We start from the raw sequence: 24,604 nt of genomic DNA, 5'->3' as shown, positions 1-24,604 counted from the left end.
AATCAAAACTATAAGAATCAAACCACACTCAAGGTAAATCAAATTCATGGTTTCGATTCAATGGTTTGGACAAAAATTTGCAATAAATTCATATAACCACTTTGCATTTTCGACATTCATATGAATTTAAAACGCATTCAGTTTATTTATGTGATTTACCCTCATTTTAATCTTTCCAGTCACACACACATATATATATATCATTCTAAATTAGCATCCATCTAACATATTCTTTTTGTGATCATCTTTTCATCAATAAATTATTTATTGTCAAACTTGAATATAACTTGTTAAATAACATGATATCATTTAGTAAAATACTCATGAAAAAAACATACATATTTCATTTTTTTGTAAAAATTATAAATTATATTTTGAAATTCTAACAACTATATTTACTAAATATATTCAAAATTTTTGCCAAGGTTTTATGAAAACAATTCTAATTAAACACTAAATTCTATCATCGATTTATAATTATAATACAAAAATTTTATCACGTACCAAAAATATTATCATCAAAATAAACTCTGAACGAACCAAAATTAAATTCTAAATGCTAAAATATTTTATTCTTGTGCACTAATATAAATTTTTTACAAGGTAAATTATTTATCCTACTATAAAAATTAACCATATAATTAATAATAAAATCATAACTAATGAATGATTATAGTTTAAAACATTATTAAGAATAAGATTGTTGAGAGTATTAAAATAAAAATAACATGTGAAAATAAGACTAAACTAATATTTTCAAGAACACAAAAATACATCTTCTATGACAAAAATAATTGTCCACTTTTCATAAAAAAAAATCAATCAACACCTACATCTATACATAAAAAATCAATTAAGATCCAAACAAAAAAAATTCAAATAACCCCCAAATCCATAAGATATTATGTTTATTATTTTCGTTTTTCACAAAAAAAATCAGAAACTTAAATCCATTAAAGAAAAAAAAAACTAGCCAATCATTATCATTCATAATTAAGAACTAATTAACTTTACATCATTAAATATTTTAATTCATCCACTGCAGTAGGGTTCACACCCTGCACTAAGATCAGCTTTTGTCTTCCATTATAGTTTTAACTGCACTCTCTCTTTCTATATATTTATTTTACTAAGAGAATGACAACAAATTTCTACACATATAGAAAGAATCTCTCTTTTACATAATAGAATAGAATTCACGTAATTCAAATTATAAAAAAAATGATAATTGAAGATATAACAATAAATGTAGATACTACCAATCTTTATTCTCTTGATACAAGAGTATCACATAGACAAATACTGATCTATGATCTATCAAATAATTCATTTTTGGAAATTACATTTTTAGACATAAAACAAATAAGAAAATATTATATTCTTATAAACAATTCTTAGAACTGAAAATCTTATTTGATAAGGAAAATGTTATATGAACCTATTTCTAATATAGGACTTAAAAAGGGATAAAAAAAAATAAGTAAAAGAAAAAACGTAGAGAAAAAATTGCAGGAGCTACTTTTAATATAAATAAATAATAATTTAAAAAGGAAACAAAAGATGTATATTTGTTTTCTATGCACTTAGTGTGTCTGCCAATCACGGAAAATAAAAAGAAATATATAGTTCCAAACTAATAAGGATAGATGACATGACAGGTCGCATATTTACTTCTAACATAATATTAGTCCGCAGAGATTATAATAACACATACACAATGAACATCATTGATGGCCTTTGACTTGTTATAACTTATAAGTAAAAAAAAAACTCAATCCACAACTGGGTGAAAGTAACCTAATCTAGGGACCAATCGACCAATTTCATTAAAGGGTGGAAAAATCAGCGGTATTCCTCCCCAACAACTTAGAGCGTATATGCAGTTTTCAGGTTATAACCTTCTCCAATAACTTGGTGAAACAAAGTGCATTTGCATCTACTCCACCAGTGTTGTGTTTGTGTGTCACATTTTTTCAGATTCAATCGTCAGTTTTTGCTTACCAGCTCAACAACCTTTATACAGAAAATTGGCAATCTCAAAATCAGACCAAATGCCACAAACTAGGATCCTCTCCCTCCCCTTTGCCTCTTCTCTTCCAATGCAGCAGCCTCATTTAGCATATCCGTGGCATCCTTCTGCATGTCCAACTTTGCAAGGGCGACCGATTGCATATAGAAAGCCGTGGGCCAGTCTGGATAAACGCACTGTGCTTGCATTGCATCTCGGAGTGCAGGGTCTGGCTGATCACATAAAAGATAGCACAGACTGCGCCGTGCAAATACAGTTGGGGAGACCATCGTTCCCACATCAATAAACTGCACAAAAGCATATCTGAATAACTAACATGCTCACAGTAAATCTGCAATCGTTCACAATGTCAAACATGGTCTGTATTTGCACCTGGGAATAGTTATCAATGGCTGTTTTAAAATCCTTGTCACGAAATGCACAGTCTCCACGCTTCCTTGCCTCCAGCATGTCTCTCATCTGTTGGGTCCACTCTTGGAATGACAACTGTACATATCCAAATCCGAACATTATATAGCATAGTATCCAACCAAAAGTAGTAAATTTTAAAAAAACTGCACCTACAGTTACCTCATTGGTTCCCTCATCGTCTCTGTAGTGTGTCGCAACCAAGATCTGATGGATTGCAGTTAGGTCCATTCTAGAACAAGCTTCTCCCATTGCAGAAAGAGGCCGTTGTGGGGTTGATGGAGCTTCCTCTTGTTTTGGAATTCCAAGCATAATGTGAGAATGAACCTGAAGCAACAGAATGGTAATCAAATAGATGCATTATGTATCCCTTCCATACAACATTTAACAGGGATGTGTTTCCACATCAAGAAAGAGAAGATATATGCACTGTAATATCTCAATAACCATTCTCCCTGGTTTAGATGTGAGAAATATACGCCAAGCACTCGAGCAGAGTAAGAAACAAAGTTGTGTGCATGGCAACGACAAGACTATACGAGAAACATGAAAGACACTTGTTTGACCCCATCCATCAAACAACACAGATATTTAGCTTGGGACTTGCACTATCATACTGCACAAATTTAAATATTTTGCAGGGAATTCTACCAAAGTTAAATGTATAGATGGACACTAAATTTAACCCAATGACAATATAAAGGCTAAAGCCTTCAATGTATAGGCACAGAAATCATCTATCTTGCATGCAGTGGCTTTAGATTCTTCATTTTACACATAGTTCAAAGTGCAAACTTCAAAAGTGATACTGACCTTATAAAAGTCAGTTGCAAGCAAAGACACTTAACATATAGTATTGTCTCAGTCTCAGTCTTCATAACTTTAAGTTTGGAATCATAACTAAATTACAGGGTCATACAAATTCAAATGAATGTCATGACAAGAGTTTTTTTTAGATTAATTTTAAGGTGAACAATCTCCAGTTGAATAATTGGTGAATAAGAATAAATTTTACATCTTTGTAACAATGCTTGAAATTTGGTTTTTAAGAAAAAGATATATAATGAAAATATGTTCGTTAACAGTATACAAGATGAACAAATAAACCCTCTATCACATATTAATCATCTTTGTTAGCGCTACAAAATATATGACAACAAGATCTATTCATAGATATAAACATATTAATAAATTTGTCACTTTGTCTTCTGATTCATGAACTTCATTTGATACTATTGAACAAGCTTTTGTTGTTCTGAGTATAAAGTTTCGTAGGTACTTGAATCAACATATATAATATCAGGCTTCAACATTAATAAGTAACTTGACACTTTATTCCTTTCAATTAGTATAAATAAGTCAACAGTAAATTAAAAAATTTTCTTTCAGCATTTAAAAGTAATAAACTAACAATAATTATGGAACAGTTTACTTATCATGTCAATGAAGCCTGTTCATATAATTCAGGCATAAGCATTGAGCCAATGCAGATTACTAATGCTTTGCTAGGTACTTCTCACAAGAAGTCAGCTAGAACCATTACCAATAACTAGGACTGTTTAGAAACTTTAACACATGTACACAACCTATAATATAACAACGTGGAGATGATTTTGACCTAAATAAACCCTAATCAAAGTCAAAATGAACTTAAGCAAATCATCCAGACTTGACCGCAATTTTCAAAGAGAACAATTTGGAATATTACCAGCAAACCAGCTGAATTAGTGAATTACCAAAATGGATATAATTCAAGCATAATGAGCCAAGGGTCTACAACAACATAGATGCAGTTTGGCAATGAGAAATTTTATGGAACAAAGTAGTTGTAGATGTTAGTCAACTACTACATTATATACTCTAATAGGATATCAAAGAAGCAAATTTTTAATTATTTAATATTGGGAGTCAATTAATTTGAATATTAGAAATTAAGAAACATTAACATCCAAAATAAAGGCTTATGTAGGTCATAGTGGGATATTAAATAGGGCTGTTCCGGCAACAAATTTTGAAACTCTGGGTTAGTTAATAATAGTTTTTTTTTCTGACATTCTCAGCCAAAGAAGGATACATACATCAGGTTTTGTATGCAGTGGAGCAAGTGTTGTAACCAAATCCTTTGTATCAGGTCGCTCCCTAGGTTCATATTGCAAACATTTAGAGGCAAGATTAACAACTACATTTGCCTCTTCTATAGAAAACTTCCCCTCCAAATGTGAATCCATCAAAAGCATGTTGTTTTTACCCTGTATCATATCTAGTGCCTGCAATAACGTTTGATATAAAAAGTAACTGAGATGATCTAAGGAAAAGAACAAAATAATATTCAACTCAGATATTTGCAACTTCCAATATCATTTAACTATTAAAGTATGTAAAAGAATTTAATTCATCAAATTGACATGGATACAAAATCATATTTCAGGGATAAAATATGATAATATCAATAGCATAATGGTTGCGCATCAAAAGATACAACATTACTATATCTAGATGAACCACTTTTAAACAACAATAGGTAAGATCCACAGGAAAAACACAAAAAGGAAAAACTGAAATATCTTAACTAAAATATGTAGGCATTGACAGCTTTTAATGATGTGTGAAACATATAATAAAAATAACTGACAACAATCCACTCACTACTACTGAAAGGTGGTGAAAATGGAAAGTCGATTCGGGGCGCATGTGCCCTTTCATGTGGAATTTGTAATTGGTTATGTAGTCTACGTTTACTGGCTAAGCATGCCTAATAAAGAGAAAGATGCATACAGAAACTACAAAATTTTGTTTCTTGTTGCAAATACAAATTTTCATTGCAATACATGTATTAATTCCATCAAAATTTTGTAATCAAATCCATCGGGAACCAGTATTATACCCAATTAAGTTCAGAGAAAACCAGTAGATATTTATTTTATGCTGAAAACAGATTTTAGGCAGAGGCTGACTTTTAAGACAGTAAATAACAAACTAGTTTGTGAAAGGAAAGAGCAGGTAAAACAGAAAAGCACATACCTGACTTGGAGGGATGTGCTTGCCGCTAAGCAGATCTAGAAGAACGGTCCCAAAGCTGTAAATGACACTTTCAGGGGTGACCCTTCCTGAAGATAATGGGAGACAGTAAGAGTGGAAGAAAGAATAAGAAGTGAGAGACAAAGATAATGATGTAACTTTGTTTTACCATTTCTTAAATATTCAGGAGGAGTGTAAGCAAGATTTGTGCTATAACTTTTTCCATCCCTGCTGTTCTTGATCAAACCAAAACAGGAGAGACGGGGATCACCTTCCTGAAGGAATGATTTGATTGATGAGTAATTATGAGAATGAATAAGCAAAGCAGGTGGAAGAGAGGGGGGAGTTAGTGACCTCGTCGAAAAGAACACGGTAAGCATTCAAATCATGGTACAAGGGGCGGCCCTCGGAGCTGCAATAATTCAAAGCTTGGGCGATATAATGAGCGACTCTCAAGCGCATGGCCCACTCAATCGTCTGATTCTCCCCTAAGAGTCGAAAAAACAACAAGTACAAGCTGAGACTTGAAAGTTGAAAAGGAAACGAATTCGAATTGAATTACATACAGTGGAAGAGGTGCTTTGCCAGGGTGTCGTTGGGCATGTACTGGGCCACCAGAAGGCGGTGGTCAGCGTCGCAGCAGTAGCCGATGAGATTGGCCAGGCGGGGGTGCCGGAGGTTGCCGACGCCGGAGGCCTCTTCCACGAACTGCTTGGGATCGGGCCAGGCGGCCTTCGGGAACTTCTTGACGGCAATCCAGTGGTCGCGGAGGCGCCCCTTGTAAACGAGGTTAGGGGGCTTGTCCCCGCTCTCCGACACTATGAATTCGGAGCTGAAATTGTCGGTGGCGGCCTTCAGCTCCGCCAGCGAGAACTCCGAGAAGGAGAGCCACCAGCGGTCAGGAGCAGCGGGTGCCACTGTGGCTGGGACTGCGATTGCGAGGGACTCCTTCTGGTGGTTGCGGAGGTAGGGGGCCTGATCCTTGTGGTTTTCCTTCTCCTTCTCCTTCTCCTTCTTGTCAGGGTGAGGGTGAGTGTCTCCTCCCTCTCTCACTCTCAGCATCAACGATGACTGGCAGCAACCCATCTTACCTGATTTATTCTCTATGCGATCTCTCTAAGCTCAGCTGGCTCTACCATGCATAACCCCCAAGATTCATTCATTTGCTTCTCTATCTTAACTTAATCTTCCTTCTTTCCTTCCCCTTTCATTTTTTTTTTATATTTATTTTTCTTTAAAAGAAAAGACGGGGAAGAATTGTTCATTTCCTTTCTTCCCTGTTACCGCTCCTAGTTACTAATCACTGTAGAGCTGGGTGATCGCTTAGTTGAACTTCCAACTTTTACTCTCATGCACTACTAATTCAAACACCCTTCAATGTATTTTCCACCAACATTAACCAATTGGCTTTACCTTATCCCTAAATTGAACCACCTTCCATTTCCTGCTTTCACCTTCTAATTCTATAACCAATCTCTCTATTACTAAATTTACTCTCATGCAACTTATATTAGATCTTTATTTGTTCGCCTGAGTTCCATTTAAAGGTTTGTCGTATGTATAAAGCAGGATTCGAACTTCCGACACTTACTTAAGCGGACTAGTGAGCTAACTACTAAATTAATCCAACATAGTTATCATATTATGTTATTAGTACTAGATATTATGTAGCGAACTACAAAAATTTTAAACATAAACACCTTTTTTTTTTACTAAACAAGTAAAGAAACAAAAAAAATAACATGAATTAAATTGTCTTGACTGTATATCTCGTTAGTCAATTTTGCCAATCAATCTGCTACAGTATTAGTTTCATGGGATAATTTGTTCAAAATTCACGACTTAAGATCTTAATAAAAACTCATAAATCTTTTAAAGAATATCAACCACATCATTATTAAGCACATTTACCATGTTGTTTAAAATGTGCAAAATGTCAAGATAATCTATTTTGCACGCAATATCTCTCAACACTAAACTATGTATTAAACACTAACTTTAAAAATACTAACTATGGATTAAGATTATTATTTTATTTTGTCATTAATCTACTTAACAGAATACTTACTCATGTAATTAATCGTTATTATAGCAATTAGGGTTGGAAGTGAGGCGAACTATATCGAGCTATACCAAACTCAAGTTCGACTCACGAAAATTAAGCTTGGCTCACAGTTCGACTCATTAACAATCGAACCTATTTCGTAAGCTTAAGCTTAGCTCAACAAAAGCTCACGAGCTGACTCAAATAATAGGAACATAATCTATAATTCTATATCAATAAATTATAACTTATATATATTAAAAAATATTTTCAAAAAATTAATATATTGTCTATCTATCAATCGTAAATTTTGTATTTATGTCCTATATCAAAATTATATATAAAAATGACTATAAAATTTTAAACAATTAAGACATTAATATATATGTAAAATTATATATTACTATTTTATATATATATATATATATATATATATATATATATATAAAATTATTAATACGTATATCGTATATGCATTTAATCTATACTTTAATATTATATATATAATCGAGCTAATTCACGAGCTAATGTGTTGAGCTTATCCAAGTTCAAGCTCGACTCACCAGCTCATAAATTCAACTTATCGAACTATTAATGAGTCGAGCTCGAGCTGACTTGACTCACTTCTAACTCTAATAATAATATCATATTTAGGATTTAGTTGACATTGTACTAAATTAGTCTCTGAATAAATTATATTGATTATTGAATAGAGCCATTAAATAGGCTTGTCTGATCTATTTAATTTGGCAAAAAATGTTATTTTTAACACAAAAATCTTAAATAAAAAATATTTTGTTAGTTGATGATTTAAATTTTTAAATTGAATCATATAAAATATTGGTTAAAAAATGTTCTTTAATAAAAAAATAAATAAACAATTTATTTAGTTTACAGACTATCTTATTTAATTTTTTTAGTTAATTGTACTCAGTTTATTTAACCTAAAATTTAAACGGATTTAATTTTAAAAATAAAATTTATCTATTTAGATAGATAAATGAGTTAATCTGATAGAGTTAACCTATTTTAATTTCAAACAGTTTTTTTTATATATTTATAAAATTTAAAGAGTTGATACGTATTTTTTTATCCAAGTTTATTCAAGTAGGTCTAACACCAACAAAAATCATTATCATTAAAAGAGTTTGATTATATGCGCTGCTGCTTCTTCTTATTCTTCTTCTCACGCTCGTTTCTTCTTCTTCTTCTCACACTCGTTTATACACGAAGCTTCTTCTTTTTCACTTTCTTATTCGCGTTTCTCCTCTTCTTCCTCCTCATTCTTTTTCGTGTTCATTTTTCTTCACTTATTTTTTTCTTATCGTCATTGTTTTGTTGTTGTTGTTGCTGTATTTTTTTTTTCTTTTCTTTCTTCTCTCCCTGGTGAAGAAGCAGTAGAAGGTGATGAGAAAGAGTTTTAAATTGTGCAGAACCAAAATGAACCGAAATTATATTTAGAAGCACGTTCAGCACTTTTTCTAATACGTTTTCTACATCATATAATAATTACCAAGCATATTTAGGGTCCGTTTAGAAAGCTTTAAAAGTAATTTTTTTTTAACTTTAACTTATGAAAAGTAGTAATATTAATGTTTGGTATATTTTTTAAAACTAAATTGCAGCTTTCTAAGAAGCTATTTAGGAGTTTATAAAAAAGTTAAAAAAATGATTTTTTTCATAATACTACTACTTTTTATCACATTTCTATAAAATAAGTATTTTTAGAGCTAAAAATTCAAACACAAAATTACTTATTTATAAGTTACTTTTAATATAGTCATTTATTGTTTAAACTATTTTATAAAAAAAACTTAATTAAATTGTTTATCCAAATTGGGTTTCAGTACTAAATAAATCACGTGTAAAAATACTGTGTCAAATAAATATCCCAAATCAATATTTTAATGATAAATATAATTTCAGAAATAATTATAAGTCACTATGTAAATTTAAGAGTTCTAATTGAGATTAACAAAATTGTAAAAATTAAATTGAATATCTAACCTTTTTTTCAGAGACCAAATTAATATTTAATTCGTCAATATTCATTCTTATCAAAAGATAGGATCATAACTTTAAACTAGCAAACCATGATCATTTTCCAATACCTTCACTAGTAAATATGCAAAACAAATAAATGCTTTCAAGCTAACCCCTAACATAAATTTCATATTAACATTTTAATAGTTAATATCAAGTTTTTTTAATAAAAAAATTGATAAAATTTAATCACTTCTAAATAAAAATTATAAGTTTCAGAGGCGATATAAATTACAAAATTCATAATAATTAATTTTTTACTTTATTACTCTGCAAATTTTTACTGTTTAAATAATCTCTCTCTTAACTTATAAGAGGGCATATAATGACGTAATATTTTGACTTTATATTTTTTAAAATTCTGAAATTTGAAATAAAAAATAACATTAATAATATAAATTTCGAAAATAAAACTGTGTGCTGGAAAAGTTTGGTTCGGTGCGGCCGTGCGGGCCGTGAGGCCTATACGGCTGCAGCTGGGAGGGTGGATTGGGTGTTTGTTTTGATACTATCCATGGTGCTCCTCACTTGTCAGTGCCCAGTCATTGGCATTAAAGATCCCGCGAATGAACTTTCCAGTGCCTTCTCCTTCTGATGCTCTTTTTCTCCCCCTTCTTGTTGTAATCATCGGTCTGCAGCTGCAATCCATTCTCAATGTCATCGTCGACCATGAAGGCTACCCACTTCCAGAGCGCTGCTCTCTATCATGGCCTCTCCACGTCCACAGCCAGAAGAACCTCAATGCCCATCCGCAGACCTGCCCTCTCTTGCGCCTCCCGCCTATCTGCTACCACCTCTCCGTTCATAACCCTCTGCGCCAAACCCGCTTCCCCCATTCAATTCACTTCTCCTCATGATCATGATGATGACGTTCCTGTTCCTGCTCTCCTCACAAATCCAAATTCAGATAACTCCTCTCTGTAAGACCTTATTCTTCTCTGCTATTACAATTTACAACAGACAACTCAATAACTAATTAACTTTTTGTCCATCTTGCTGACAGTGGATCTCCCGAGAGTGGAAACACACACTCACACTCACACTCCGACGTCAGACGCGAGATTCTGCTGCTGACTTTGCCTGCCCTTGCCGGACAGGCAATTGATCCCATGGCACAGTTGATGGAAACAGCTTACGTCGGTCGACTCGGTTAGCACCTAATCTACTGCCTCTGTTCAATTCTAAACCCACTTCTTTGGTTTCGCCATCAACTTCTAAATTCTAATTGTCTCTTGTTCGTTATTTTTAGGCACTGTGGAATTGGCTTCCGCTGGTGTTTCCATGACCATCTTTAACATCATATCGAAGCTTTTCAATATTCCCCTTCTAAGTGTTGCTACATCTTTTGTTGCTGAGGACATAGCCAAAACTGCTGCCGAAGAATATCTTTCGGGTGAATTTTATGTCCACAGTTAACTTCTTCATAGCTCTTATATGTTGCTTGCTATCATTTTTCATTGTCAACAAATGCCATGAATGAATTTCCCTGCAGAGCACAGTGGTATACAAAATATTGGCAATGGTAAATCCTTCGAAAGAGGCAATCAAAAAAAGCAATTTTCCTCTGTCTCCACTGCTTTGCTATTAGCACTTGGGATTGGAATTTTTGAGGCTTTAGCTCTGTTTCTTGGATCCGGAATATTACTAAATTTAATTGGTGTATCAACAGTATGTTTTCTCTTGACCACTCCTTAGTCCTTCCTTGTAATTGATGTTGTATTTCACTCGCCCCTTGTAGCACTTAATAAATTATGGGGTACTTTTAGATGTGAATAATCTTGATGAAAATTCTATTGTTTCATTTTCCCTTCATAGTTCAAGAACTGTAATCCTCTACTCAATAATACTTGAATATATTCTTTACAACAGGAAAATCCAATACACAATCTGGCAATACAATTTCTCTCTCTAAGATCAGTTGGAGCTCCTGCTGTTGTACTTTCTTTGGCTTTACAAGGCATTTTCCGTGGTTTTAAGGATACAAAAACTCCTGTTCTATGCCTAGGCAAGTGCTTGGTTTAAATTCTGTTTCTTTGCTACATTCATCTTTTGAATGGTTTTTGTATTATTTTCTTTATTTATTTTTATATATTTTGTATGTGCTTTGACACCTTGCTCTGCTATCTAGTGCTTCAAAATTAATGTTTTCTTATCCCTTTGTTGATCATTGCAGCCATACTATGCATTGTAATAATATGCTTCAACATTTTCTTAGCCTTTTGAAGGCCATTCTTGTAGCCATCATTCTTTAGAACATGAGTAATTTGGATTTCCTAACAAGCTCGCGTAAATAATTTCTAAATACATTGCATATTGCAAATTCATATCATGTGGTTTAAGGAGTGCTAACAAAAAATGCCTTTCTGTTGGGGAGTTCAAAGGAAATGTTGGTACCTACCTGCAAATGACTAAACGTTTGACAACACAAGATGGGGAAGGCCCCTCCATTTAATCATTTTGGAATATGTTTATATTGATGACAGAACTTGAATATAAAATAATGCATTAAGTTTATGAATTTGAAGAAGCTTTCTCATGTGCAGGTTTTGAGCAGTGCTACGTACTTGTTTACTTTTGTTGTTGTAAATTTTGAATTTTTTTTGTATCTAACTTATACCAATACTCAAAGAAGGAAATATAATGCTCATAGTATTTGGACACTCAGTGACTGTTCCTGGGAAATGAAGATTAGCTTCATGTTATAAATCTTCTCTTAAAGTTGTTATATTTTAATTATTTATCATTTATATTAGATACCTGTTTATAAATCTTCTCTTAAAGTTGTTATATTTTAATTATTTATCATTTATATTATATACCTGTGCATGCTAATTTATTTATCTAATTGCAGGTATTGGTAATCTTTCAGCTGTATTTTTATTTCCATTACTCATGTATTTTTTTCAGTTGGGAATAGCTGGTGCCGCCATTTCCACCGTTCTCTCTCAGTATGTATTTTGAAAGTTTTGTTTTCTTCCTTCCTTCATTTATTTATTTATTTTTTATCCGATTTAATCATAATTACAATGAAATTTTTATTTCTCAGATATATTGGGACTTTGTTGATGATTTGGTTTCTGAACAAGCGAGTTGAATTACTTCCCCCAAGGATGGAAAACTTACAATTTGGCAATTATTTTAAATCTGGTGAGAATTTGTCTCTTCCTTATGTTTTCAGTTTATAGCTTGTGAAAACCTGAGCAGATTTACCTCATCTCCCAAAATGGTTTTTCTCCCTAAAAAATTAGATAAAAAGGAGTGGACAACAGCTGGATGCTAAATGTGATCTCAAGAACTATTTTCATTGAGAATTCTAAATAGAAGTGGTCACTTGCTAGTGTCTTTCCTGTTGTTTGCTCATATTTTTTTTAAAAAAATTTAAAGATACTATGATAGTATGATTAATGAAATTGGTTTTTGATTTGTTCACTTTTTCTTGCAATGGTTCTTGGCATTTGTAAATATTGTCAATGTCAATGAATAAGATTTTTTTTTTCTTCTGTATATTGCATTACCACTTTCCTTTGATAGTAAAACAGGTATTTATATCTGCAGATTATCTCTTTTTCTGTTTTGCCCCTTTACTGTGCATTTTAGATTTAGTTCTATGTAGTTACTTCATTTATGTATCTGAGCTGCTGCTATAGGCGGTTTCCTTATTGGAAGAACACTTGCTGTTCTTACAACCATGACACTGGGGACATCTATGGCTGCTCGTCAAGGTCCAGTAGCTATGGCTGCACATCAAATATGTATGCAAGTGTGGTTGGCTGTGTCCCTTCTTACAGACTCATTGGCTGCATCTGCACAGGTAGTGAATAATCCCTATTTTTTAATTGGTGGGGCTTTTATATTTCTTTCAATTTGTAATAAAACTAGGATGCCTATCAATGAAACAACTCAAGCCAAAAAGGTAGACTATGAGGACTAACATAAAACTAATTTTGTATAACCTCTCTCTCTCTCTCTCTCTCTCTCAATCAAAATAAATAAATAAATAGATAAAGGACTCACACTGCTATTTTTTTAATTTATACAGGCCCTTATTGCAAGTTCTCTATCCAGAAATGAATACAAAATTGTGAAGCAAATTACTAATTTTGTATTAATGGTAAGGTTTATTTATTTATTTATCTTGAGGGAAATACCATTCAATCATTTGTATCCTCAGAATTCATAAAAGTTATTCCTTAGTTTTGTGAAGTTGTTTGACTCGATGATGTCTTTCCAGATAGGAATGCTCACAGGTATATGCTTGATGGTAATTCTTGGTGCCTCTTTTCGATCTTTGGCAACAATTTTTACCCAAGATTCTGAAGTGTTGCAGGTTGTCAGGACTGGGGTGTTGGTATGTATGATTTATTACTACTAGTGTTTGCTTCTCTACCTAAAATATTAGTTTACATTGTCTTTTGTGATTGCTGCCAGTTTGTTAGTGCTTCTCAGCCTTTTAATGCTCTGGCATATATTTTTGACGGTCTCCACTATGGTGTATCTGATTTTCCATATGCTGGTTTCTCCATGGTGAGTTGTTTGCTTGTCAAAAATTGTTGCAATGTTTCTGTTTGGTTTATATGTTTGAGTTAACATTCGTGCAAATTGCTTCATAGATGGTTGTGGCAGCAATATCCTCAACCTTTTTGGTATTTGCCCCTTCACATTTTGGCCTTCATGGGGTATGGATGGGATTGGTTCTCTTCATGGCACTCAGAATGGTAGCTGGCTTTGTCAGGTAAACTTGGAATTACTGCACAAGTATGCACGCTTTTACATGTGTATGGAGTGTAAAAGTAACTTTCCACATCATTGAATCATTCTATATTGAAGAAGATTCTCACGAAATTGACTACTATGGACAAATTATACATTGATCTAGAATTGTTTAATACCTGTGTAAGTATGTCAGATCTTACAGAAGTCTAAATGGTCATTCTTATGTATCTTGGATAAGAGTGTTTTTCTTGCACATCTTGTGTTCTAATTCGGTAATATGGTCTTTAAGTACAAGAATGCATGATTTGTGGAATTCTGTGCTAGTACTATGTTTAATGTAACTTGCTGGGATGTCAATATGCCCTGTTTGAAACTTGTGTCTATGATTCACAAAGCTTGCATTGATTATTATTTCTTCAAGTGAAATTGTTTAACCAATTGTTAAATCATTGATTATTGTATCCTTTTAATAGATTTGCTGATGCTACGTAGGAAAGCACCTATAATGCGTTCCCTTTTGGCTGAACCTTTTATGTTTTTACATTTTCAGAGTACTATCAAAGAATGGTCCTTGGTGGTTTCTGCACAGGGATTTTCAAATTGCTTAGGTCAGTTTATATTTGTACAATTCTTAACATGTATATACTTTGAGAGTGATTTATGCTTCTGTTACGTTTAATCTCTCTCTCTCTCTCTCTCTCTCTCTCTCTCTCTCTCTCTCTCTCTCTAGTGGTGAGAAAAGCTATTATTCATTTAATGAAATTTTGATATTTGAAAAGCAAGTGTTGGAAATTTGATACTTAGTTGACCTTTCTTCACAATGTAATCCTTCTAGTTGACCTCACATTGGGATAAGGCCTAGTTAGCTGTTACTATTTCTTCTCAATTTTGAAAGTTGAAGATGCGATTATATTATTGAAAACGATGTTAGTTGTAGTTTTTAATCTGTTTGTCGACACTAGTAGCTTGGTGTCCTAATTCACATTATTGTTACAAAGGGTAAAAAGTTCATGTATGACATGATTATGGTAGCGTTCAAATTCATGGAGTTAATCTTTGTGTTTTGAGTATAATGGAATTGTATTAATCAAACACGAAGAACTGCATGAATAATTTCTAAATTGTATATGATGATTAATTTTATGCTATTCTAAGTTCCTAATCTTGTAACTAAATTCTGCAGAAGCTGCCCCAGAACGTGAATACAGATGAAGCACTGGAAATGACAAATTTCAGAATGAGTCTCTGCATCGAACACTATATTTAGAAGTTTGCTCACTTGGTATTTGGAATTTCCGTTCTAATTGTGCAGAAAATAGAACTACTCAGAAGCACTTTTGTAGGTTGTTGCATTGAATTTAGAGAGAAATTAGTATAGTTACATGAGAGTTATCTGTAAAGGAAATCCTCCAAACCCCTCACGCTCATTTAGAAATCGCATTGCAGCATATTGGTCAAGTATATACACAGAAGCGGAGCAACCTCCATTTTATGGTCAGTCTTGGAAAATATCATTTGTAGAAGGGTCCAAAGACTTCTTGAACGTTGCGGTGTGCTTGTGAGTTCATTCCACCTAGGCAATAATTCATTTTTTGACAAACAAAAGAAACAATAATGGTAACAGCTACGTGTTTCTAAGTGTAATTAAATTAAAACCGAGTAGATGTTCTCTTCCCTCGAAATGAGTAGGTGGACAGGACTGATACTATTGAATTTGTTGTGAAACTCACTTCTGAGACGCACCACAATTACTCGATCAGTCCAAAATTCAACTCAAATTGGTTCGCATCATGTAGTTACCAGTATCCTTTACATGGTCAATTGACCTTGAGGATGTAAAGAGACAAGGTTAGGTCCTAGTTCCCAATAATGAAGCTCTCACTGTGGAGTAAATATATCCTTGAACGAGAAAGCAGAACAAAATTGTTCATGGGAGAAGGCAAGGCTTCAACCATGTCCAAAAGAATAGTAATGGAATGTGACTTTTATTACAAAAACCACCATTGAGGCGAAGATTATTTGAATGTATATAATTGATATGGGAAATATTATACCAAATGAGCGAGGTGAAAGTGAATCTAGTCGAGGTTGGCAATGACCGCGTGGACAACCTCCTGGGTGGTGCTGACTCCACCGAGATCTTTAGTCATGTACTTACCCTCAGAAATGACACGCTTGACAGCCGTCTCAAGACGATCTGCGAAGGAAGGGAACCGAAGATGCCTCAACATCATGGCTGAGGAGAGAAGCAGAGCAACTGGATTGGCCTCCTTCTGCTCCACCAGCTTCTCATTCCCCACATTTCCTGCGGATGCGCCTTGCTCAAACACAGCATGATCGCCCCCAACATTGCCTGATATCATCAAACACATCCTCCAAGGGGTCACCAATAAACATAACATAGCAAGGGGAAGCTGATAAGACAATTGATTACCTCCAGGCATGACACCAGTACCTCCGGCGATGCCAGCTGCCGTATTTGCCACAAGATTGCCGTAAAGATTGGGAGTGACCTGCAAACACATTGTTCATGTCATTATTTTGGGGCGGGAACGAGACGCGGAGAGAGTTACCAGTTACCATAACGTCGAATCGCTCCGGCTTGGAGACCAGTTGCATGCAGCAATTGTCGACGATGATCTCGTTGTACTTGATGCTGGGATATTTGGTTGCAACCTGGCGGCAAGATTCTAAGAAGAGGCCATCGGCAAGTTTCATGATGTTGGCTTTGTGGACGGCCGTCACTGTCTTTCTGTTATTCAGGTACGCATACTCAAATGCATATTTTGCGATTCGTTCGGAGCAGAATTTGGTCATCACCTGAAGTCAAGTGCAGTGTGCAGAGCTGGAATAAATTATTAAACTGAAAATGAAATAATGGTGAACAAGACATAGACTAGTGAGAAATGAACCTTGAGGCTCTCAACGACGCCCGGGACGACCTCGTGCTCGAGGCCGGAGTACTCGCCCTCGGTGTTCTCTCGGATGACAACGATGTCGACGTTGTGGTGGCGGGTGGGCAAGCCGGGGAGGTTGAAGCAGTTGACGAGGGAGGCGTAGAGATCAAGCTCCTTCCTGAGCTGGACGTTGAGGGAGCTGACTCCGCCTCCCACGGGGGTCTTGAGTCCGCCCTTGAGGCACACCTTGTTCTTCCTGATCGACTCCAACACCTCCTCCGGCACGCGCTTCATGTCCCCGTGCACCTCGTACCTCTCGAAGTACACGGGCGCGTGCATCGCCTCCATCACCTGCTCCACCGCCCTCGTCACAAGAGGCCCTATTCCGTCCCCCGGTATCAGCGTCACTCCTCTCGGCGCTCCGTCCCCTGGCCGCGGCATGTACGTCACGCTCCGCCCGCTTCCAATGGCGTGCTTTACCATCCCCTTCAGCTTCATGGAACCCGCTGCTATGCTTCTTCCACCCATGCCTGCCTCCTATTCTGATCCGATCCGATCCGTTCGAATCTGTGTATTTTTCAGTTCAGACTGACTTCACAGGACGAGAGGAAGACCCGAATTTCCATGCCGCGAGGTATTCACGATAAAGACAACACAGGCCAACCCCTTTAACAATTTGCACTGATGCCCCTCATCTTTTCACTATTCATTATTTACACAAGTTGGGAAGGAAATACCATAATCAACGGGTAAAGATCACAACTATGTGAGAATTGAGAACTCATGACTCATGAGTGAGATGAAAGTAGAAACACACTACAGTAATAATGCTAACATTATCTAGCATCGCGACAAGTACGAAATGGTTACAAGCAAAAAGTAAAAAACAAGTGCAGCCTTATTCCGTTAAATTTAAAGAAAAATATTATTTACACAATAATATCAATTATTAAAATTAATTATTAGTAAAAAAAATTAATTATTATATAGTTATGTATAAATATATATAATTTAATTTATTTTTAATATATATTCTATCTAATAGTTGATTTTATTGTTTTTAATTTTTATAAATTGAGTGTGTTATTTCTAGGCATAGAAGATGATTATAAATAAATCGAAAGGTCAGATTTAAAAAACCACAAATCAAACTCTCCAATTTAAGTTTTTTAAATTTTATAATTTTTTTTTCACAAAATCTACTTATAATTTTAGGTTTGGATTTTCTGAATTTTTTTTTTTACAAAACTTACCTACCAATTTGTTTTCTCTTTAAAATAAAAAAAATTACCCAGTACAAATCGAAGACTCAATTTTATTTTTCCCAAAATTAAATTCATTTTGTTACAAATTGGACATTCGATCTTTTCATGCTAGCCAAATCTAAGCTTTAGATTTACAATTTAGAATTTAAAAAAAAATCTCTATATTAATAAGAAACACACTATTAATCTATAGTTGAGCACAACTCATTCTCTATTACTAAAAAAAATAGCCTGATTTTATTGTATACCTAAATTTTATATTTTTTTACCATTAAAAATAATTTACTTCAATTAAGAACTTATAAATGCCAAAACGATAAATAAAAAACTAAAAAGTAAAAAATAAATAGTTGACAGGTTTGGTTGAACAGACAAGCCTAATTAGCTAACCATATTCAGTAAGATCTGATCAGATTGAGTAAAATTTAACCGGACTTAATTTTTTTGGAGAAAATTTGTGTATTTACGACGAATAAATGGATTAATCTAGTTTGATGGCACGAGTAGTGGTTAAGTTGTTACTTGTTAGTTAGAATGATTCTTATTTCGATATAAAAGAAAAGAATTAGGGTAATAGTAGTAGGGAAAGAGATCACGGGCAAAGTGTGTGTGGCACTAGCAGCCGCAGGTTTAGGGTAATCAAAGAATGGTAGGTGTAAATTTGACAAAGAACAGATACTGGGTTTTGAGGCATGGCAAAAGCATTCCCAACGAACAGGGTCTCATTGTTTCCTCCATGGTTTGATCGGTTGATCCCATTCATTCATTCATTCTTTATACCATATGTTAACTTGTCCTGTTTTACTCATTGATTCTTCTCATCGCAGGAAAACGGTACGCGCCCTGAATTCCAATTGGCTACCGAGGGAATTGAACAAGCACACGTAGCTGCAAAACTTTTCCAACAGGTTGGTAGGTCTACAGTAGTACCCTGCCATTCAATTTCATTTCTATCATTGCTTTATTATTTTATCCGATTCTATTTCGAAAGTTTCACACTACCCCATATGCATTAAGTTACAACTAGTCTAGTCTAATTCATGTGGACAGGAGCTGGAAGCAAATAATATACCACTTGCCAATGTACGCATTTGCTATTCTCCATTTTCAAGAACAAAACACACGGCTCAAGTTGTTGCAGCTGCGCTCAATCTTCCTTTTGAAGGCCCCCAGTGTAAGGTTAGCCACTCAGGTCCAATTTTTATCCCTCAGTTATAATCTTTCTTTTATTCTCTTTCACGTACATCTGTTTACTTGAAGTCCATTTTACTGTGCAGGTGGTGGAAGATCTCCGTGAGCGCTATTTTGGTCCTTCATTTGAACTTCTTTCACATGATAAGGTAAGTGAGACTTTTATATGCTCTGCTGATCACCCTGTACCACCAAGTAAAATTGCCAATTGAAGAAGATTTGTTCTATACTCTGCATCATGTTTCATCATTAGTATATACATTAGATGAAATATTCAGAACATGTCACGCAGCACCACCGTTTAGAACTCATTGATTACTTGTTTCCATCATCAATAGTATGCAGAGATTTGGGAAATGGATGAAAAGGATCCACTTGTTGGGCCAGAAGGAGGAGAAAGTGTCAAGGATGTTGCCTGTAGACTTACAAGAGCGGTGACAATTATGGAGTCAGAATATGAAGGGTAATGATTCTTATCTTTAATCTTCATTAGGAAATAGGAAGTCTTACACTATTCATGAATTTTGTAACTCATATAATATAAGTTCAACAACAAATCTATTGGATCCCTGAGCATATTCCCTAGTTGCTGCCAAAAGACTTAAGACACACTTTGAAATGCCAATACACTTAATTGTGATCTAAATGGACAGTTACAAACTAATACTTTGCTTCTCGAGAATTGTATATAGATGTGTTGTCCTCCTCCGTATTCTATCAGCTTTTACGTTTTCTTGCCATATCCTGCAGTTGTGTCATTTTGGTTGTGAGCCACGGGGATCCCCTGCAAATCTTGCAGACAATTCTGCTTGAATCTATACAACAACAGGAACACCCTAACAAGGACTTAGCATCAATTCTAAGTGCAGTTCAAGTAGCATCAATCTTATCCCAGCACCGTAAATATGCTCTGGTAACCGGAGAGCTCAGGCGAGTCGTTTGATAGGTTTGAAGTATAGGAGGAAGACATTACACTATTTTGGCTCAGGCTCAATTTAATCCCCCTATTGTTGCTAAAAGTTAAAAAACACTTATCTCCAAAGTCTAGACTAGTTAGTGATAGTAGACCTTGCAGAAAATAATGGGTTCGATTTTATTTACTTAGTTTTTAATATATGCATTACTTTTGTATTTTTTTTATACATTTATTTTTAGTATTTAAAGCGGTGACCGGTGAGTAAATAGTTAAATTCGTCTTTAAAAGATTATTCATTGTTCAAATTGGTTTTCCAAATATGTTTTAACCAAATTCGTTTTTCAAAAATTTTAAGTTAGTCACATTAATTCTTGTTATTTTTATTGCTTATGGTTTCAAAATTTGCTAATGCGGCATATTAAATGATATCATATTGATCACAAGACACACTTAGCAATTCTAATCATAGTTGTCAGAACCAAACCGGTAATCGAACCGGTCAAGTCACTGGGTCACTGGGTCACTGGTTCAACCGGTGGGTCACTAGTTCAACCGATTAACTCGGTATTATGCAAATAAAAAATAAAAATAGTCAAAAATTTAAAATTAAATTTTGAAATACATATTTTTACTAACATTTTAAGAACAATTAAGTCGAATTCTATAAATAACTAATACAAAAATAGACATATAATTAGTTCATACTACTATATAGTATCTTAATTAGACACAATAAGAACATCAATCTATGAATTATATCCAAAAAATAATTTCAAAGTCTAAATATTTTTATATAATTAAATAATTATATAAATTTTTTTTTCTCAGAATAAATAATTTTTATTTAATTTTTATATTCATTATTATTTTTTTATTTTAAAATTAATTAATCTGTACTTCAATCAAAAAATAATTAATTTAAAAAATATTGAGTTAAGTATTTCCATGTATATATATATATATATATATATATATATATATATATATGTATTAGTTATAAAAAATTGAAATATATATTATAAAAAGCATTAACAAGACTAAAGAAATGAGTTAGTGTAGTGGTTGTCAACTTGGTCTTCAATTCAGAAGATCCAAGTTTGACTCCTATTCTCCGCAATGAATTTTTCCAAAATTCACAACCCGCATGCTGACGTCAGCGTGACGTCATCGGCATGCGGGTTGACCGTTGACTGGATCGGTTCGGCTCCGGTTCGTGTCGGTTTGAGCCGGTTTAATCGGTTCGTACCGGTTTTGACCGATTCATTTTCTTAAACGGTCAATATACCAAACCGGACCGGTACAAGGCTTGGTTCACCGGTTTTCCGGTCGAACCGGCCGGTCCGGTCCGGTTTTTACAACTATGATTCTAATTGTTGCCAAGTTGATAAATTTATCCGATTAAATCAAATCAGTCCCAAATTAGAGAGATTTTGAGGAATTGAAATCTTTTAATTTTGTGTTAATTTCATCTAATTTTATAAATTTGTCATGCTAGCCATTAATTAGAATTGAAAGACTAATGTGATTAATTTAAAATTTTTGAAAAACAAATTTGATTAAAAATTTTGTTTGAAAATTAATTTAAAGAACAAATATCTTTTATTCTTAAAGTGATTGATAAAAAAATAAAAGATAAAACATACAGATTTATATTATTAAATCATCGTTATAATATATTATTATTCGCCTTAATTTTGTGCATAAGTCATGAATGACTATTATTCTAGTACAAATCACTTTTAATGCTAGCTAAAATACAATTTTTCTTATGAAATTAAAAAAATATTTATTATATAAGATTATATGATTTATCAATATAAAATTATAAATTGATAAAGGATAAAAAGTAGAAAAATAACTATTAATAAATACATTTGATAAATTAAAAAATAATATCCAACCAAAAATTAACTGCTAGAGCATCGAGAAAGTTTAGACAATAAATTTTTTGCCACCTCTTCTATGTGGTATGAAAAAAAAATTAAAATAAATCAAATTATGATATGATTTTTGTCAAGAAGCCAATAAAGAATAGACAAACCTGACAAAATGAAACATGTTACGGGGCAGTCCAACTTTTATATGCTCTGCTGATCACCCTGTACCACCATAGTAAAATTGCCAATTGAATAAAAAAAATATTGTTGATAATCAAAGTATCCGAAAATGGCATTTTAAGTGAGTATTTCATTTTTCTTTACTTTCTCCTTAGTCTATACCAACTACTTCTAAGCAACGCCCTATTTGTAGAACAATATCCATGTCCCCGCATATATATCACACCCATCCAATATGCATGTGCCTCTTAACCTTTATTCCATCCATTATTATATTGTTGGAATCATTATTTTCCTCTTTCTAAATATTTGCTACTTCAACTTTTTTTAATTATTAATATACCATAATTTTAATATTTTACATACAATGAAAGAAATATACTATTTATGTGTGACAGGATATACTACTAGTTAAATATAATAGGAATGAGGTGGCAAAAAATTAATTATATTCCCTAACTTTTTCTCTTTGTGTTTCGATGGGTTAATATATAGTCATTCATATATGAACAAGTAAAGACTATATATGAATTCTTCAATATATGTATCATGAATTATATAGATGATGTGATTTTATTTTTTATTTATCTTAGATGTGAATCAATATTTATCTTAGATGTGAATCAATCCTCTATATATATATATATATATATATATATCGGAACTTTTTAACATACATTTATTAAAGGATTTACTTGTTACTAATGGAATCTAACTTCTGTTTTTCTTTAGATCTACTTATTTCATTCCGATAGTATCATAAATAGAGTCAATGCATAGGAAATGAATGCATTTCAATACTATTAAGTTAAGTGAAATCGATAAGACAAAATCTATATTAGACCACTTCACTTATTTTAGTGGATCTTACGAAGCCCGGTCATCCAGGACTCCTTCCCCTTCTTCAAACTCCGATTCATATTTTTCATAGAAAAATTTCTGATCAACGATAAAACAAGATCCTTTTTGAATCATATTTGTTCATACCCTGGCCCAATAATAAAGGCCCAGGACCAAACGAAAGACCTAATCCAAAGGATTGAGCCTCGCTAAGCACCGACCTTCACTCTGAGAAGTCGGTCTTGACTACGACTTGCTCTAAAGAAGTCGGAACAGAGAATAGCTGGCGGATAAACATCAATTCAAATGAGTAACCGCCCCTAAAATCTCTCTAACCACTTCCAGGAGCCATATCTCAACCTCCCTAAGATAAAGGGACGGTTATCACCCTAAAAGGGTGGCACTACTTCAGCGGTGGTTATTGGCTCACCACTATAAATACACTGACACCCATCAGGTATCTCTAAGCCCAATACTCTCTAGACCTGCTTACCCCTTTGCTGACTTAGGCATTGGAGTGTCTTTGCAGGTACCACCACCCATTCATTCACACACACAAGTCGGACGGAGCCTTCCAAGGAGCGATCCCCCTCGAAGGCCTCCTCTTTCGAACGATTGGGCCAACTAACGCTATCCAATTCACTAATCTCCGGTTACCCATCGTAACATTGGCGCCGTTGCCGGGGACCCGAGAGATCGACCAGTGATGGCGGACAGATCCCATGAAGAAGGACATGTCGAAACAGATTCTGAACAAGAGAATCTGGACATTGGAAACAATAACGCGGACATGGCTTTCCACCAGGGCACCAGCGACCACCACAGAGAGGGCACCTCCGGAGTAAAAAATCCGAAGGTGAATTCCTCAGAAGGACACGAATCGGAAAAAGATGGACCGTCCCATGCAACTGAGCTCATGGGATTAGTTCACGTCCATCAAAACCGCCTGGAACAATTAGAGCTGGAACGGGAGCGACAAAGGGAGATTGAGAAGAACCTAAAAGAGGAGATGGAACGACGGAAAGAGTTAGAAAGAAAACTCTTAAAGTTAGAATCCTCCCTCAAAGGTCGGAACTCCCGGGACGAACGAGAAGAAACACCCTTAGGAGGGGAGGATCCCTTTAGCGAGGACATAATGAGGGCAAAAGTTCCGAGGAACTTTAAAAGCCCCGACATGGACTCC

The 24,604-nt window shown here is 34.2% G+C and overlaps 4 protein-coding genes across 4 annotated transcripts; 2 read left to right on the top strand and 2 right to left on the bottom strand.

Annotated features, from left to right (window-relative positions):
• Positions 1–1,604: 1,604 nt before the first annotated feature.
• Positions 1,605–6,650, bottom strand: LOC130941148 (serine/threonine-protein kinase BSK1-like). Its single transcript, XM_057869552.1, has 8 exons — positions 6,022–6,650; positions 5,810–5,943; positions 5,625–5,730; positions 5,459–5,544; positions 4,516–4,704; positions 2,600–2,764; positions 2,402–2,515; positions 1,605–2,316 (listed from the first exon to the last, which is right to left on the bottom strand). Exons 1-8 carry the CDS (start codon positions 6,539–6,541, stop codon positions 2,062–2,064), a joined length of 1,569 nt encoding a protein of 522 aa, XP_057725535.1. The 5' UTR covers positions 6,542–6,650; the 3' UTR covers positions 1,605–2,061.
• A 3,326-nt stretch (positions 6,651–9,976) lies between these two features.
• LOC130940830 (protein DETOXIFICATION 45, chloroplastic) lies at positions 9,977–16,137 on the top strand. Its single transcript, XM_057869083.1, has 14 exons — positions 9,977–10,462; positions 10,546–10,691; positions 10,792–10,935; positions 11,035–11,210; positions 11,412–11,547; positions 12,394–12,490; positions 12,589–12,689; positions 13,190–13,353; positions 13,582–13,653; positions 13,774–13,890; positions 13,971–14,066; positions 14,153–14,274; positions 14,806–14,863; positions 15,439–16,137. The coding sequence occupies exons 1-13, from the start codon at positions 10,197–10,199 to the stop codon at positions 14,861–14,863; spliced, it is 1,695 nt and encodes a 564-aa protein (XP_057725066.1). The 5' UTR covers positions 9,977–10,196; the 3' UTR covers positions 15,439–16,137.
• Positions 16,138–16,224: 87 nt separating this feature from the next.
• On the bottom strand, positions 16,225–17,861 carry LOC130940831 (isocitrate dehydrogenase [NAD] regulatory subunit 1, mitochondrial). The gene is made up of 4 exons (XM_057869084.1): positions 17,168–17,861; positions 16,836–17,075; positions 16,690–16,768; positions 16,225–16,608 (listed from the first exon to the last, which is right to left on the bottom strand). The coding sequence occupies exons 1-4, from the start codon at positions 17,678–17,680 to the stop codon at positions 16,334–16,336; spliced, it is 1,107 nt and encodes a 368-aa protein (XP_057725067.1). The 5' UTR covers positions 17,681–17,861; the 3' UTR covers positions 16,225–16,333.
• A 1,070-nt stretch (positions 17,862–18,931) lies between these two features.
• LOC130941645 (uncharacterized) lies at positions 18,932–20,778 on the top strand. The gene is made up of 6 exons (XM_057870204.1): positions 18,932–19,156; positions 19,245–19,325; positions 19,468–19,596; positions 19,695–19,757; positions 19,947–20,071; positions 20,359–20,778. Exons 1-6 carry the CDS (start codon positions 19,064–19,066, stop codon positions 20,549–20,551), a joined length of 684 nt encoding a protein of 227 aa, XP_057726187.1. The 5' UTR covers positions 18,932–19,063; the 3' UTR covers positions 20,552–20,778.
• Positions 20,779–24,604: the final 3,826 nt, after the last annotated feature.

This window comes from Arachis stenosperma, chromosome 7, assembly GCF_014773155.1.
Source record: "Arachis stenosperma cultivar V10309 chromosome 7, arast.V10309.gnm1.PFL2, whole genome shotgun sequence".
In the NCBI taxonomy this organism is placed as follows: domain Eukaryota; kingdom Viridiplantae; phylum Streptophyta; class Magnoliopsida; order Fabales; family Fabaceae; genus Arachis; species Arachis stenosperma.
The sequence above is the reverse complement of the archived record's forward strand: the minus strand, read 5'-3'. Positions and strand labels throughout refer to the sequence as shown.

What these genes read in the sequence shown, in the direction of transcription:
- LOC130940831 (XM_057869084.1), bottom strand. Translation starts at nt 17,680, where the DNA reads ATGGGTGGAAGAAGCATAGCAGCGGGTTCCATGAAGCTGAAGGGGATG. An exon ending in CGGAGCGATTCGACGTTATG is followed by an intron (nt 16,769 to 16,835) that starts GTAACTGGTAAC and finishes ATGTGTTTGCAG; the next exon opens with GTCACTCCCAATCTTTACGG. An exon ending in TACTGGTGTCATGCCTGGAG is followed by an intron (nt 16,609 to 16,689) that starts GTAATCAATTGT and finishes TGATGATATCAG; the next exon opens with GCAATGTTGGGGGCGATCAT.
- LOC130940830 (XM_057869083.1), top strand. Translation starts at nt 10,197, where the DNA reads ATGTCATCGTCGACCATGAAGGCTACCCACTTCCAGAGCGCTGCTCTC. An exon ending in TGCCGAAGAATATCTTTCGG is followed by an intron (nt 10,936 to 11,034) that starts GTGAATTTTATG and finishes ATTTCCCTGCAG; the next exon opens with AGCACAGTGGTATACAAAAT. An exon ending in TTACTAATTTTGTATTAATG is followed by an intron (nt 13,654 to 13,773) that starts GTAAGGTTTATT and finishes ATGTCTTTCCAG; the next exon opens with ATAGGAATGCTCACAGGTAT.
- LOC130941645 (XM_057870204.1), top strand. Translation starts at nt 19,064, where the DNA reads ATGGTAGGTGTAAATTTGACAAAGAACAGATACTGGGTTTTGAGGCAT. An exon ending in GTCTCATTGTTTCCTCCATG is followed by an intron (nt 19,157 to 19,244) that starts GTTTGATCGGTT and finishes TTCTCATCGCAG; the next exon opens with GAAAACGGTACGCGCCCTGA. An exon ending in CTGCAAAACTTTTCCAACAG is followed by an intron (nt 19,326 to 19,467) that starts GTTGGTAGGTCT and finishes TCATGTGGACAG; the next exon opens with GAGCTGGAAGCAAATAATAT.
- LOC130941148 (XM_057869552.1), bottom strand. Translation starts at nt 6,541, where the DNA reads ATGGGTTGCTGCCAGTCATCGTTGATGCTGAGAGTGAGAGAGGGAGGA. An exon ending in GGCAAAGCACCTCTTCCACT is followed by an intron (nt 5,944 to 6,021) that starts GTATGTAATTCA and finishes TTCGACTCTTAG; the next exon opens with GGGAGAATCAGACGATTGAG. An exon ending in CCATTGATAACTATTCCCAG is followed by an intron (nt 2,317 to 2,401) that starts GTGCAAATACAG and finishes GCTTTTGTGCAG; the next exon opens with TTTATTGATGTGGGAACGAT.